A 15,068-nucleotide genomic window follows, 5' to 3' on the forward strand; every position below is an offset into this window, starting at 1 on the left:
AGGAGTGATGAGGGAAAAGAGAGAGCGTCATCTACTGTACTGTACCCACCCAGAGAGAGCAAGACCAACTGTGCTCTCTCAGGACTCCGGCAGCTGATGGCAAGCTGCATGAACAGGATTCAAACCAGCGATCTCCCGATCAAAGTGGAGAGCGCTTAGACCGCTGGACCACTCGGAGCCCAGTGAAAAATTACATCGAACTGGGAGTAATTAGACTAAACCAGACCTTCTATTTCCTTCTACTTCACTCCAGCTGCAGCTTGCCATTCTTTTTATAGGTCACTTGACGTCATCCTGCAGTTGCTGACTGACTTTCGGATAAGTTGATGGTCAATCTCTGAACCTGAAGCTTTATTGAAAGCCTCTGGAACGTAATCAAGAGGAAGCTGAACTGCTTGAATTTTTGCACCAGGTGTGGAATAAGCATAAAGACACTTAAAAATCAGTGTGTAAGACTGGTTGAGGAGAACATATGATGTGATTAAAAGCTGTGATTAAAAATCAATAAAGAGTTATTCCACCAAATATTGATTGATTGATTCTGAACTGCTAAACGACTGTTAGAAAAAGAAAAAGTTTATATTGTCGCTGTCCAATGAAAAACAAGTATCTCCAAAAAACAGCAACTTTTAAAGGAAGTCAATGTAAAAAGAGTTCATTTTAGGTCATTTTTAAGTATTTCTATTGGTTCATTCATCAAGAAATTTTGCCACAGAGTAAGAGAAAGTTTGTCTGTTTGAATTATGTAGTAAAATAAAAATTGACAAATATTGAGATACTTGTTTTTCATTGGACAGAGATGATATTCATCTCCTAAATATAAAATTGAATACTTTTTAAGATATTAGTACTATCCGTTCTATAAATAAGCATCTAAGCATAGTTTTTTTTATCGCTTGCATTGTTCTGGTTTTAAATCATTTTGCATTTACTGGTGAGCAATTCTTGGTTTAACCCCTTGAGCTTTACCTGCACAAGATTATGGTTGAAAAATAGCCAAGGAGGTTGAAGTGGCCCATTTATTTTTATTATTTGGAAATGTTTAATGTCTAAAAAAGTGAAGATACAGTACAATAAAGGCAGTATAGTGTCCCTGACTGCAGTAAACACAAGCCTAATAGATAAAAAGTAATGGAGAGTGAATCACACACACAGTTTACTGCACAAAAACTCTATTCATAACTCATAACTCTATTCAGAATGTCAAAAAACGTCACTTAGCCTTCGCTGTCTTGCTGTCTGAATGGAACCAGTGCCTGTGGCTGTGCCTATTAAAGTACTTAAGGGGGACAATATAGAGGGGCTTCAGGGTTTCATAGCTGAGATGTCTTTCCTGCCTCAACATGGCAACCCATTCAACCAGTGCTAAAACCTCTGAACTCCTACAGAGCAGATACGGCCTAGACGAGGCCAGAGGCAGAGTCACGTCAACGTACAGCCATTAACTTACAATAGATTAACACTCAAATCATTATTCCAGAGTTTATGGCATGTTGTCTCTTGGGTTGTCAAAGACATGACATCACCTTGTCTACGATAATCATTATTGTTTTTTTATTGAGTAAAAAACCTGCAACTTTAAAAATATAGAGACTACTTCAGTTTCTGAATCAGTTTCTCTGATTTTGCTATTTTTAGGTTTATGTTTGAGTAAAATGAACATTGTTGTTTTATTCTATAAACTACAGACAACATTTCTCCCAAATTCCAAAAAAGTAGAGCTTTTAGACCTTAAATAATGCAAAGAAAACAAACAAGTTCATAAGAGTTCAGAAATAATCAATATTTGGTGGAATAACCCTGGTTGGTTTTTAATCACAGTTTTAATTTCATGCATCTTGGCATCGTGTTCTCCTCCACCACCAGTCTTACACACTGCTTTTGGATAACTTTACGCTGCTTTACTCCTGGTGTAAAAATTCAAGCAGTTCAGTTTGGTGGTTTGATGGCTTGTGATCATCCATCTTCCTCTTGATTCGTAAGGTCAGACACCTTCTTCCACACCAAACTCAACAGCTCATCCACGTCTTTATGGAGCTTGAAATTGTTCAAGAAGTTTAAAATTTTTGGTTTGCAGAAGCATTAAGAGTTCCTTTTACTTGAAGTAAAAGAGGCGGAGCCCAACTTCTAAAAAACAAGCGCACACCATAATCATAATGATCCCCCCTCAACCAAACTTTTTTACTTTTTTAACAAGCTGTTGCTTGTATGCACCTGTGGACACGGAGGAGATTCAGGAAGATCAGAGTTCAATAAAATGGATTTGGGTATAGATGGGTTAATGAATACTTTTTTTACTTATTGTATAATCTCAATTCATTAACTCTATATGTTGTAGAACGCTGGAATACATTGGGATAACAATAATAATGACGGAAACAACTAAAGTCTTTTTTTATTTCCCTGCAGATTATCAAGAATCTGTTGATTCTGAAAGATAATGCTCGTAGATCATGCAGGTAAAGCAGTGCTGCAGGTAAAACACACCCATTATTCCCCGGGACTCTTCAGTCCAAACTCCACCACCAGAGCAAATATAATGGCCTAGATTTACATTTCTGACCACAAACCACAGCCAAACCGGTTACATGCAAACTCACCCTACAGAACGAGGGGTGAGAAAACACTCGTCTGAAACTATAACACTCAAAACTCAATATACTACTGGCCAAATCATTTATCCAGTTTTTAAAAATAACTTTAATATTAAACAATAGTAAATAACCTCAAATGGAAATAAGTGGGTGGAGCTGAGAGACTGAAACACATAACTGCCGTTATAATATGCAACATATTTGATATGTTCAGGGTTTTTAGAGCAATATACTTTTACAATATACTAATATATATTTTTAAACAATACTAAAATTATTATAAAAATGGCAAATTTTAGTTCAATAATTTGTTTTCCTTAAAAGCGCTGACATTTTACTGCATAATTCTATACACTGGATTTAGTCACATTTCTGGTTATTGACTGGATCTGAAGAGCTTAAAGGGTAAAACTGAGGAGAAAAATGCTCCAAACTAATCAGCTCATTCACGTCTTAATCATTTATTTTAAATTAACTAAAAGGGGCAGAGCCCAACCCCACATGATAATTATAATGATCCCCCCTCAACCAAACTTTTTGCCACAATATAGTCAGACACTAAAACCAAAACCAAGACCAAGACTCATCTATCTGATTGCCAGACGGAACATGCTGTTCATCCACTGCTATAGAGTCTATGTACTTTTACAATATACTAATATATATAGATTTAAACTAGAACCAAAAGGGGCAGAGCCCAACTACTGAAGAACAAAAAACTACCCCACACAATAATCATAATGATCCCCCCTCAACCAAACTTTTTGCCACACTTGGCAGCCAGACAAGAAGAATTCTGCTGGCAACCACCAAAACCAGACTCAGACTCATCTACTGAATTGACAGACGGAGAAACATGATTTGCGACTCCATAGAACACGCCTCCATATAAGACTAAATCCAACGCTTTGCAGTGTGTTTAGTCATATACGGCTTGGATATACTTTTACAATATACTAATATATATATAGCGAGATTTTAAAACATTAATAAAATTACTTTGACAGTTTTTAGTTCATTTGTTTTCAGTAAAGGTTCTGGTGGTTTACTAGTTTACTGTGCAATTTTGTACACTGGATTTTGCACCATTTCCGGTTACTGACTGGATTTGAAGATCTTAATTGGCAAAAATAAAGGGGAAAAATGTTTTAAACTCACCAGCTCATCCAGGTCTTAAGAACTTATTTTAAATTAAACTTCTAGTTCCTTTTAAACTAGAAGTGAAACTAAAAGGGGCAGAGCCCAACCCCACATGATAATTATAATGATCCCCCCTCAACCAAACTTTTTACCACAATACAGTCAGACACTAAAACCAAAACCAAGACTCATCTATCGGATTGTCAGATGGAACATGCCTCCACTGCTATGGAGTGCATATATTTTTATAATATACTAATATATACATTTTAAAACAAATTTACTTTTTGTCAGCGTTTTGTTCATTTTTCTTTTCGTTAAAGGCCCTGACAGTTTAATGCACAATTTTGTAGACTGGATTTTGTATTATTTCTGGTTAATGACTGGACCTGAAGAGCTTAAATGTTTGAGCTCTTAAAAATTAAAGGGAAAAATTTGAATGTTCTAAAACTTCTTTATCCAGTAGTGTATATATGTATGTATATATATTTATATTTAGCAGGTCCTGTTTATAGACTCCAGCAGCAGCAGCGGCATCAGCACTGAGTGAGCACAGTACTGAGAGACAGAGAGAGAGAAAGAGAGAGAGAGAAGGACGTAGAGAAAGTGAGCATTGTCTGGCCTGCTGTACTGAATTCATCAGTGCGTGTAGTGGATCAATGCTGGAGCCTGGAGCTGGGGGCGCGCGAGGCTTCGGGGGAACCACAACAAAGCGGGGGGCGTCTCTGGTGGGAGAACTTCAGAGGCGGCAGCTCTCTTTAGCCGAGCTCCAGAAGCATGCTCACCGCCTTTCATTCCCTTAACCCCAGCGCCAGCCTGCCCCACGCCCGGCCTCCGCGCTCTCAGCGCCGCGCTCGCGCCGAGCTCGCGGTGTTCGGGGAATTCTCCGAGAGGAAAAGCTCAGAATCTCCACGGCTCGACTACAGGAATCTTCACAAACTCCACAACCCGCTCTCAACGTTTCCTCTGCAGAGGAGCTGCAACTCCTGCTTTAGCTTTTAGAGCAAATTCCAGAATACTGATGCAGAAAAAACTGGAGTTAACCCTTTAAAACCCAGGACTTTCTAACAATTATCTGCCTGATTTTACACTAATAAATCTAGAGGATTTCTATTCAAGCATTACATAAAAAGGTTTCAGAAAATCCTAATTGTTATTCCAATAGACAATTCATAAACAGACTAAAGTAAATCTGCAACTGTCAAAATATAATCATATAAACTGGCACAAACTGGTTCATATTCACTTAGAAAAAACAATACTAATGTTTTAAAAGTTCAGAAATCAATATTTGGTGTTTTTTTTTATTATTTTAATTTTTGTACATTTTCTCCCCAATTTACGCGGCCAATTAACCAACCCACTCATTAGGACTCCCCCTATCACTAGTGATGCTCCAACACCAGGAGGGTTAAAAAGACTAGAACAAGCGCAGCGACTCTGTGGTTCTGATACATCAGCTCACAGACGCAACCTTGTGCTGATCCACATCACCCTAGGAGTGATGAGGGGAAAGAGAGAGCGCCATCTACTGTACTGTACCCACCCAGAGAGAACACTTGGAGCCTGTTTAACACTTTGAAATTACTTCATGATTCCTTATGTGTTCCTTCATAACTCTCATATAACATACATACACTTAATTACAAATAATTACACATGAAGCATTTATATAAAGTGTGTTTAGCATTGTTCATACTTTTATACAGTGAAGAAATATAAAAAATGAGTGAGTCTTTACATCCCAATACTTTACACTTACAAAACACCCCTGTGTTTGAGTAAATGTAAGTGTAATAAAGTGTAATAAGTGTAATAAGAGTGAACTGTACCGGCGTGTAGCTGTGCACACTCCCCACGCTGTTGAGATTAACCGAGGCCAGACTCTGGTCAGACAGGCTGTTGTTAAGGCTGCTTCTCGGACTGTCACTCCCATCCTGATCTGGGTTATACAACGCCACCTGAAAACACAACAATTATTATACATTTAATGCAAATATTTATTAATAGTAGTGCTTAAAGAACAATCCAGAGGTGCTGTTTGTATTATCTCGCTGTTTTAGCTCACAATTTACACTGTAACACAGTGTTAGTTTAAGTAAAAAATTAAGAAACCACTTAAAAATTATGGATTTTCTGACTTTGCTATTTATAGGTTTATGTTTGAGTAAAATGAACATTGTTGTTTTATTCTATAAACTACAGACAACATTTCTCCCAAATTACAAATAAAAATATTCTCATTTAGAGCATTTATTTACAGAAAATGAGAAATGACTGAAATAACAAAAAAGATGCAGAACTTTCAGACCTCAAATAATGCAAAGAAAACAAGTTCATATTCATAAAGTTTTAAGAGTTCAGAAATAATCAATATTTGGTGGAATAATCCTGGTTGGTTTTTAATCACAGTTTTAATTTCATGCATCTTGGCATCATGTTCTCCTCCACCAGTCTTACACACTGCTTTTGGATAACTTTATGCTGCTTTACTCCTGGTGCAAAAATTCAAGCAGTTCAGTTTGGTGGTTTGATGGCTTGTGATCATCCATCTTCCTCTTGATTATATTCCAGAGGTTTATATATATATATATATATATCCGGAGATGCGGTAAGGTACCGGCGCGATCCAGGCGTGTAGTGAACACAGATAACAGGGGTGGAGACGGAAAACCAGACAAACAAACAGAAACTGTCTGGCGGTTTTTCTGAGGTCAGGAGAGAGGAATCCTCTCCGCTTGTCACAACACTGCCGGCTGTTACATCACACGCGACAGCGCGAGAGCGTCCCAGTGTAGGCTGTGTAAGAGGAGAGTATAGGGTTTGTTGTAAGTGTGCCAAAACTTTCTAGTTTTGATGATTTGATGCAGCTAACGGAGATACAGGGGCTTACAATTCTATACAACTTGTGGTTTCTGAAGCTGGTAACTCTGATAAACTTATCCTGTACAACAGAGGAAACTCTCGCTCTTCTATCCTTTCCTGGGACAGTCCTGATGAGTGCCAGTTCAATCAGTATAACATTTTTGATGGTCTTTTTTTTGCATTGACTGCTCTTGTGGATACTTTCAAAGTTCTTAAAATTTTCAGACTGACTGAGCTTCATTTCTTCTTAAAGTCATTTTTTACTTTTCTTTATTTAGTTGAGTAGTTGTTTCTTCTTATAATCTGGAATATTATAGAACATTACTAAAATATTCACTATTCACTGTATACCTGTAACTCTACCTCTTCACTACTTTACTTTAACTGATGCTCTCAAACTTTACATTAAGAGACAAGAAATTCAAGTAATTAACTCTTGACGAGTTTTTGTCTACAATAATTTGCATGTAGAGGTATAAATAAGCGATTAGTCGACAACGAACATTTGGAGTCTACACATTTTATAATCGACATTGTCGATTATATCGACTAATCGTTGTATGGTAGTCAGTGTAGCTGTAGGTGAGGGGTTTTAAGAGAATTTGATGGTTTCTGATTTTGTGTTTAACTGAGCTGCAGGTTGATTCTGAAGTATTCAGACATGGTAAAGACGGGGTAAAGCACTCCTTCCATAAAGGTCACGGCGCAGGCTGTGTCAGAAACATCAGCTTGGCCAGCGTAAATTGGTTTGGGACGGCTCACAAAAGGTCCTGGGTGCTACTGAGACCATGACCTTTCCATCGGCGGGAAGAATAAAGTGTATACGGGGGGTCTGCAGCCGAAAAACCCAAACAAAAAAAACCACAAAACCCCTCTCCACTTCAAACAGCAATCCCAATTATCATCCGCACCGCTTTACTGCAAATACGTACGGCTGGAGAGGGGGAGTAAATACGGCATTGGAGGAATGATATGCAAATGAGCGTAATGAGATCCTGAGAGAACAGCCCTACATTGAGCTTCCTGCGGTAAGAAAGGATGAATGGAATTGCAACAATGCTAACGCTGCACACGTCACCCGGCTGCATGTCTTGGCAGCTCCAGTCTGGTGCTAAAACCACTTATCGAGGCTCAGAGTGAAGCGAGCGCTGCTGAGGACTGGGCACAATGCTTCATTGTTGTTGTTTTTCTCCTTTTTTTTCTTTTGTTTTCTGGAAATGGAGCGAGGACAGCGTGATGAAACAGTGGATCAGGAGTAGGGGCGGGACAAAATATTGATATTGTGATATATCGCATGGGTTTTGTTTGTGATACATGGCTTGGGATATGTGGCTTCTAAAACATGAATATTATTATTAAAACAGAGACACTCTAAACTCACTAAGATTCACAGTATCATTATATAATAACATGATAATATTGATATTGCGATATATCGTATGATTTTCGTTGGTAGAACACTATCGATATGTGGTTTAAAAAACAGATATTATTGAAACATAGACACTCTAAATTCACTAAGACTAGAAGATTCACAGTACCGTGATATCAAAGTTACCATAGGCAATGTATCATGATATCGTAATGTGGTAAAATTGATATTGTGATATATCATAAGTTTTTTTTGCGACACATCAATATGTGGCTTAAAAAACACAGATTATTATTATTATCATCATCATCATCATCATCATCATCATATATTTAGTTTGTGATGACATTATGCAACACTAGTAAGGAACAGGGGTGTCACCACGTTTTCCTGCTAATTCAGGAAAAAGGTGGGCAAATAAATTAAGTAAAGCAAAGCTAACAAAACTGTAATTCTTAAAAAAAATGTTCTTTTAAAGTTAAACGAGTGCTGGATGTTAATCTACATAGAATTCTCATTTGAAAACTGTTCATTTGGGTGATTAAAAAAAGCTTCTGTTTATTAACAGTAAGCTTAGATTTACAGATTTACACTAAGGCTGAATGCAGCAGCGGCGGCATTAGCATTAGCATTAGCGGCTACCCACTATCACTAGCCACGGTTAGCGCAAGTAAATGCCTTTCAAAAGTACTAAACTGAGAAACCCTGAGTGTTTTGCTAAGCCAAGCTGATATCAGCTAGCAGTCTGTCCCAACACAGTCCAATGAACAATGTAATAGCTAGCCCTTAGCGCGGTAAGCGGCTAATGCTAATGCTGTTCCAGCAGTGCTCTAAGGTGGACTGGTGATATCGTGAATGTATATTGCGGAAAATAAGGTAAACGTGTAATTAAGCCATAAAAGAGGCTTTTGACGTGTTTGGAGTTCTTGTGTGTGAAAACAAACCAACACAGAATCTGATCTCAGTAAGCAGGTGTGATTCTGTTGCATTGCTGATAGTAAAGGAAGCTGAGGAGGTGAAGGAAGTGATGGAAGTGATGGAAGTGAAGGCCACCGCCGCTTTCCAGCCCTATTTGGTGTCTCCCGCTGAGAGACGGCACAGAGAGGGAAATGTAAAGCGAGGGATGAAGAGAAGGACGAAAAAGAGGGAAAAAATAATAATAGTCACATCATAGTCTCTTACAGAGAATTATCATTCAGGCAGAATGAATGCCTCCCAATCCTATTATTCATCTCACATCAAAAGGAGAAGCATAATAGATCCAGGCTGCATCGGATGGAGGGGGAGGATATCACCGCCTGATTTGCATACTACAACCTTTTTCCAGCTCGGTGTGGGCGGGGCTTCAGCGCTACAGAGCTACTTTAACACACAGAACCTTCGAGGGCCGAAAATCTAATCACAAAACAGAAAACGCTCACAATTATATCTGCACTGCAAAAGACTGGACTAAACTCACACTGCTAATGTGTATATTGACTGCAATATATATATATATACAGCTCTGTAAAAAATATATTTTGAGTTACTGATTTTACCAAATGTAAAACCTCTGGAATATAATCAAGAGGAAGATGGATGATCACAAACCATCAAACCACCAAACTGAACTGCTTGAATTAATTTTTGCACCAGGAGTAAAGCAGCATAAAGTTATCCAAAAGCAGTGTGTAAGACTGGTGGAGGAGAACATGATGCAAAGATGCATGAAATTAAAACTGTGATTAAAAACCAACCAGGATTATTCCACCAAATATTGATTATTTCTGAACTCTTAAAACTTTATGAATATGAACTTGTTTTCTGTGCATTATTTAAGGTCTTTTTATGGGGCGGCCCTGATGAGTGCCAGTTTCATTATCATCATTTAAATTTGACTGTCTTTGCGATGACTGTACTTAAGTATACTTTCAAAGTTCTTTAAATTCTACTTTTCAGATTGACTGACCTTCACTTCTTCTCAAAATATTTTTTGTCTTTACTTAGTTGAGTAGTTGTTGCTTCTCATAATCTGGATTAGAACATTACTCAAATATTCACTATTCACTGTATACCTGTAACTCTACCTCTTCACTACTTTTTTAAAGTTCACAAACTTTACATTAAGAGACAAGAAATTCAAGTAATTAACTCTTGATGAGTTCAGCACAGCTGTTAACTGAAAGCCTGAATTCCAGGTGACTAAGAAAAGAGGAGCTACTTTTGAAGAATGTAAAATATTACAAATATTCTTCTTTGGTTAACCTTTTTTTATATAATTTAATATGTTTCTCTTCATAGTTTGCATGCGTTTAATATTATTAAAATTATTATATTAAGGCATGGCTAAAATTTTGTCTACTATTGTAAATCATGGTAAGTAAAAACTGTGTGAATTTTCCTTTTGTATAAAGCAGCACAACAGTTCACTACAGACGTAACTATTACACATGCACCCAATGCCATAACAATAACGATTCTGAAGTGATATACTGTGCAAGCCTTCTCACAATTACAATCAAATCCAGGCAGGGCAGACGAGTTTGAACGTTATGTGTAATTAAGCCATAAAAGAAGCTTTTAGCTCTAAGCTTTTCACCACCACTGACCACAGTCTATTTTTACTCCCTGCACCCATAAAACATAATTCTCTGTGCTGTGGTTAAGATTTAGGTTAGACACCCACCCCGAAAGCAAGCACACGCCCACAAGATACAGCAGAGTCGGCACGCCATGCACTAAAAACGGAAAAGAGCGTGCAGAGATACGGCTTCTATTAGATTTTCATTAATTGCTGAGCTCTATTTATCAGCAGTATACAGGTGCTGGTCAACGAATTAGAATAATTTGAAATAGTGCAATCATGAAATTCTTTGAATGCATTTTTTGTGCAGAAAGCAAATCAGGTGTTCACCGCACCTGTCCTACTCGTTAGACTAATCACAGAACTCTCCATTAGAATAATGGAGAAACCGTTTCATTGAATTAGAATAAATGCTCGAATTTTTGTTTTCTGTGAAGAGTGTTCACTGTGCAGTATAAAGTCAGGGTTGAGTAGAATTTCTAAGTTGTAAAATCAATCATGGGTAAGCAGCGCAACCTCTCAACCGGAATAGTGGCTCAAATTCAAGCCCTTCGCCAACAAGGCTTGACCCAAACTAAAATTGCTAAGCAGCTCGGCATCAGCCAGTCTTCCGTCCGCAAAGCTCTCAAGAAAAACTGCAGCAAGCGCACCAACTGTTCCGGCGTCCGAAAAACTTCTGCTCGCGACAACAAGCAGCTGAGAAAGATCGCAGTCAGCAACCGGTTCAAGTCCACTTCCGAGCTCACCGACTTGTGGAACAAGCAGACCGGCGCTGACGTCTCCAGATCAACCACTTACCGTCGTCTGCGCGAACTCGGCTTCAAATCTCGCGTTCCAGCAGTAAAACCGATGCTGAACAAGAAACAAATGGAGAAACGGCTGAAGTGGGCTAAAGAACACGGCGAGTGGACTGCTGAAGACTGGCAGAAAGTGGTCTTCAGTGACGAATCACGCTTCTGCATCTCCTTCGGTGACCAAGGTCCTCGTGTCTGGCGTCGTGGTGGCGAAACCTACAACCACGAGTGCGTGAAAAGATCAGTCAAGTTTCCCCAGAGCGTTATGGTCTGGGGATGCATGTCCGCTCGAGGTGTAGGGAAACTCTGCTTCCTCAAGAAGACTGTCAATGCTGCCGTATATCAAGATGTTCTGGAAACGTTCCTGATTCCGACTGTTGAGGAACAGTTCGGCGAAGAAGACTTCATATTTCAACAGGATCTTGCACCGGCTCATGTGGCAAAGTCGACCAAAGATTGGTTCACTGAAAAACAGCTTGAAGTTTTGGCATGGCCGGCCAACTCGCCTGACCTCAATGTCATTGAAAACCTTTGGGCCATCGTCAAGCGGAAAATTCGCGACAGAAAGCCTACTACGCTGGACCAACTGAAGCAGAACATCGCCACTGCCTGGGAAGCTGTGAGTGCGGAAACTTGCGACAAGCTGGTCAAATCGATGCCGCGGAGACTTCAGGCAGTCATACAAGCCAAGGGGGCAGCCACAAAATACTGAGAAAGTGATGATTGTAATTATAATAAAAATTATTCTAATTCAATGAAACGGTTTCTCCATTATTCTAATTCAATAAAACAACAGTGTCACAGTTAAATGGCCTAAATGGGCCTTTTGGAAAGCTCAGCTGAGCAATTTTTTTTTCCAGGTAACGAGTTCTGTGATTAGTCTAACGAGTAGGACAGGTGCGGTGAACACCTGATTTGCTTTCTGCACAAAAAATGCATTAAAAGAATTTCATGATTGCACTATTTCAAATTATTCTAATTCATTGACCAGCACCTGTATACATTTTAGTTTTTATTTTTCAAGTGCACAGAAGCATAACTTTTTTAATTTTACCTACCAAAAAGCTGCACCTGCTCTCCTTTTCTCTGTTCAATGTATAGCAGAATTATATATATATATATAAATAAATTATTTTCGATCAGCAGAACTGTGTGTGAATTGTTTTGAAAACGGTTTATTATGGTGAGTAAAGCGCTTCAGTTTATGTTCAGTAAGCTTAGATTTACAGATTTACAGGTTTCCACTAAGGCTGGGTGCAGCAGCATTAGCATTAGCAGCTAAACACAGTGCTAGCTCCTTGAGTGTTCTGGTCAGTCAGGGTATTAGCTGATAATAGCTAGCGGTTCGTTTCACGTAGCTTGTTTTAAAACTGTAAACACGCAGGCTAGAGTACAATATATACTCACCTCTAAATGGAGAATTAGCTAGAGATTAGCATGGTTAGCAGCTAATGCTAATACTGTTCCAGTCTTAGTGCTGGGGAAACTTGAACTGAAACTCCTGTATAACTCTGTATTTCAGTAGAGTGGCTTTACTGCTCCTTAATACCGGACATAAAATAAAATTCATACATAAGGACTAAAAGGAACACTGATTAACGAATTTTAATCGCCCCTTATAGTTCAAAAAATACGGTAATGTGTCATGCTACAAGTTGATGGATGTTAAAGAATTTTGCACAGTTATTTTTTTTCATAACTTATTCATATCTTCTTGATTACATAAACTCAACACTGTTACTGTAGTTCAGTGTTTAATACAAAAAGATCAACGGACTTGGTCTTTGATCTAATCTTATGGCGTCATATCAACGTCAAAAGTCTGAGGCGCAAAAACAACAGGTGAAAAAATTAACCAGCGTGTTTTAACATTTTGCGCGTGTAAATTAACTTCTCATGAGCACAAATGTGAAACTAGCGGGCAAAAAACAGGAATTGTGTACGTGCTGAACAGAATATCGCTCTGGAGATTCATTTTTCTCCTTTTTTGTGTGTTAATTTACGCACACAAAATGTTAAAACACGCTGGTTAATTTTTTTTTACCTGTTATTTTTGTGCCCCTGACTTTTGACATTAATGTGACGCCATATAATCTGGTGAAAATGTTTTTTTTTTTATCTTGTAATATCGCAGTACATATCACACATCAACAAAATAATACAGTGTAATGTTTTTTTTGTTACACTGTACAGTAATTCCTCACAAGATCAAATCTGGTATATATAATAACCAGAATTAACACAAATTTACCTCCCATCCCTGTGCTGTGGTAACCAGGTACCCCAAAAGCAAGCAGACGCCTACACACTTCAGCAGGGCAGGTTACGGCACGACACCCCCTCAGACGGAGAGGAGAGGAGGCGCGGGGTGAGAAAGGAAAGGGGCAAAATGGTACAAATCCACTACAAACACCGGCGGGTTTTCGCCGGAGGAACAGCAGCTCCAGGCCTATATTTAGCCCTGAATTAAAGTCAAAAGCCGGCAGAGTCTTTTACACAGGAAGACTAATCTGCAGCATGAGACGTGGATTATGAAATCAAAGAGAAATCCACCCAGGTGCATTAGACAATGCCTCACACTGTAGAGAAGATTCCCCTCGTCTGGGATTTAAAGATGATGGTGAAACAGGAGGGCGTGAGCGGTGCAGAAGTGAAGAAATGAAGAGCAGAAATAAATGAAAGCAGATTTTTCACTCCAGTTTTACAGTTTCGATTCAGTTCTGCTGACTACTGAAATCATTTTTCTTTTATATATGTTTTAAAAAAGGTTCAGGCTACTCTGATTTAGGCCCGTCACAATAACTACATTATCTAATTATCGTTTAATAATTGGACATGACCTCAATCATTTTATTAATCGTGATATCGTCCACTGTGTTTGGAAAACCTACATTTATTAGGGAAAATGTCCTCCATTAACACAGACATGTCCCAGTGCGTCTCTAGTTGCTTAACTTTAGGGTCTTAGGTTCAGGTGGCGTCAGCCTTCTGTTCACTGTCAGTGTATCTCTCGAGTGAAGGGTCTTTATGCCGGTTCAACGCGGGCCAGCTTGAACAGACCGGGGCTGAGCGTTCATGCCCCGTCATGGTGTGGGGCAGACCCAACATTCCCCTGCCTCCGCACTTTGCAATGTGTAAAAGGATTATAATTCATTTGTTATGATATTATGTTGTCATTTTATTAGTGCCAAATTAGTGGTCTAAAACTTGCGAAAAATGTAGTTTATCGCAATCATATTGTAATAATGAAGGTGCTCTATGGATAGAAATCTGCAATGGGTTATATAAAAAAAAGCAGAAATGCAACTATGGATTAAACAAAATATCAACATTTCGATATATCACTGTATTGTTTTTTTAATTGCAATACATTATCGTTACATGGTGTCAAATATCACAATACTTTTATAGAAGTAAAGAAATCTAAACTCTCTCTAAAACACTTGCCCCCCAATAATTAGACGTTACAATTAAAAGTTACTGCTTCATTTATCTATATAATCTAATGAATAGGTTAAATAAACTGTGTGAATCTGAGCGGTGAGACCTGCTGAATTAGAAGGAAAACATGGCGCAATCCCCTGTTCCTTACTAGTGGCACATAATGTGTCTTATAATTTGGTGCACCTTATGTAAAAAAAAATATATAGACCAGAAAATATTAATTGTGTTTATTGATAGTGTGCCTTATTATCCACATTAATGGCTGTATGTTGAGTTATCTTGAGAGCACAACAAAT

At 38.4% G+C, this 15,068-nt stretch overlaps 1 protein-coding gene across 1 annotated transcript in view; it reads right to left on the reverse strand.

Annotated features, from left to right (window-relative positions):
* The window catches only part of foxj3 (forkhead box J3), a 155,435-nt gene that overhangs the window by 13,765 nt on the left and 126,602 nt on the right, over positions 1 to 15,068 (reverse strand). Inside the window, exon 6 of the mRNA XM_022682452.2 lies at positions 5,567 to 5,695. Within this exon, the coding sequence (XP_022538173.2) occupies positions 5,567 to 5,695 (129 nt within the window). The remainder of the gene's footprint in view (positions 1 to 5,566; positions 5,696 to 15,068) is intronic.

The sequence above is a fragment of the Astyanax mexicanus genome, chromosome 24 (genome assembly GCF_023375975.1).
Source record: "Astyanax mexicanus isolate ESR-SI-001 chromosome 24, AstMex3_surface, whole genome shotgun sequence".
NCBI lineage: Eukaryota > Metazoa > Chordata > Actinopteri > Characiformes > Acestrorhamphidae > Astyanax > Astyanax mexicanus.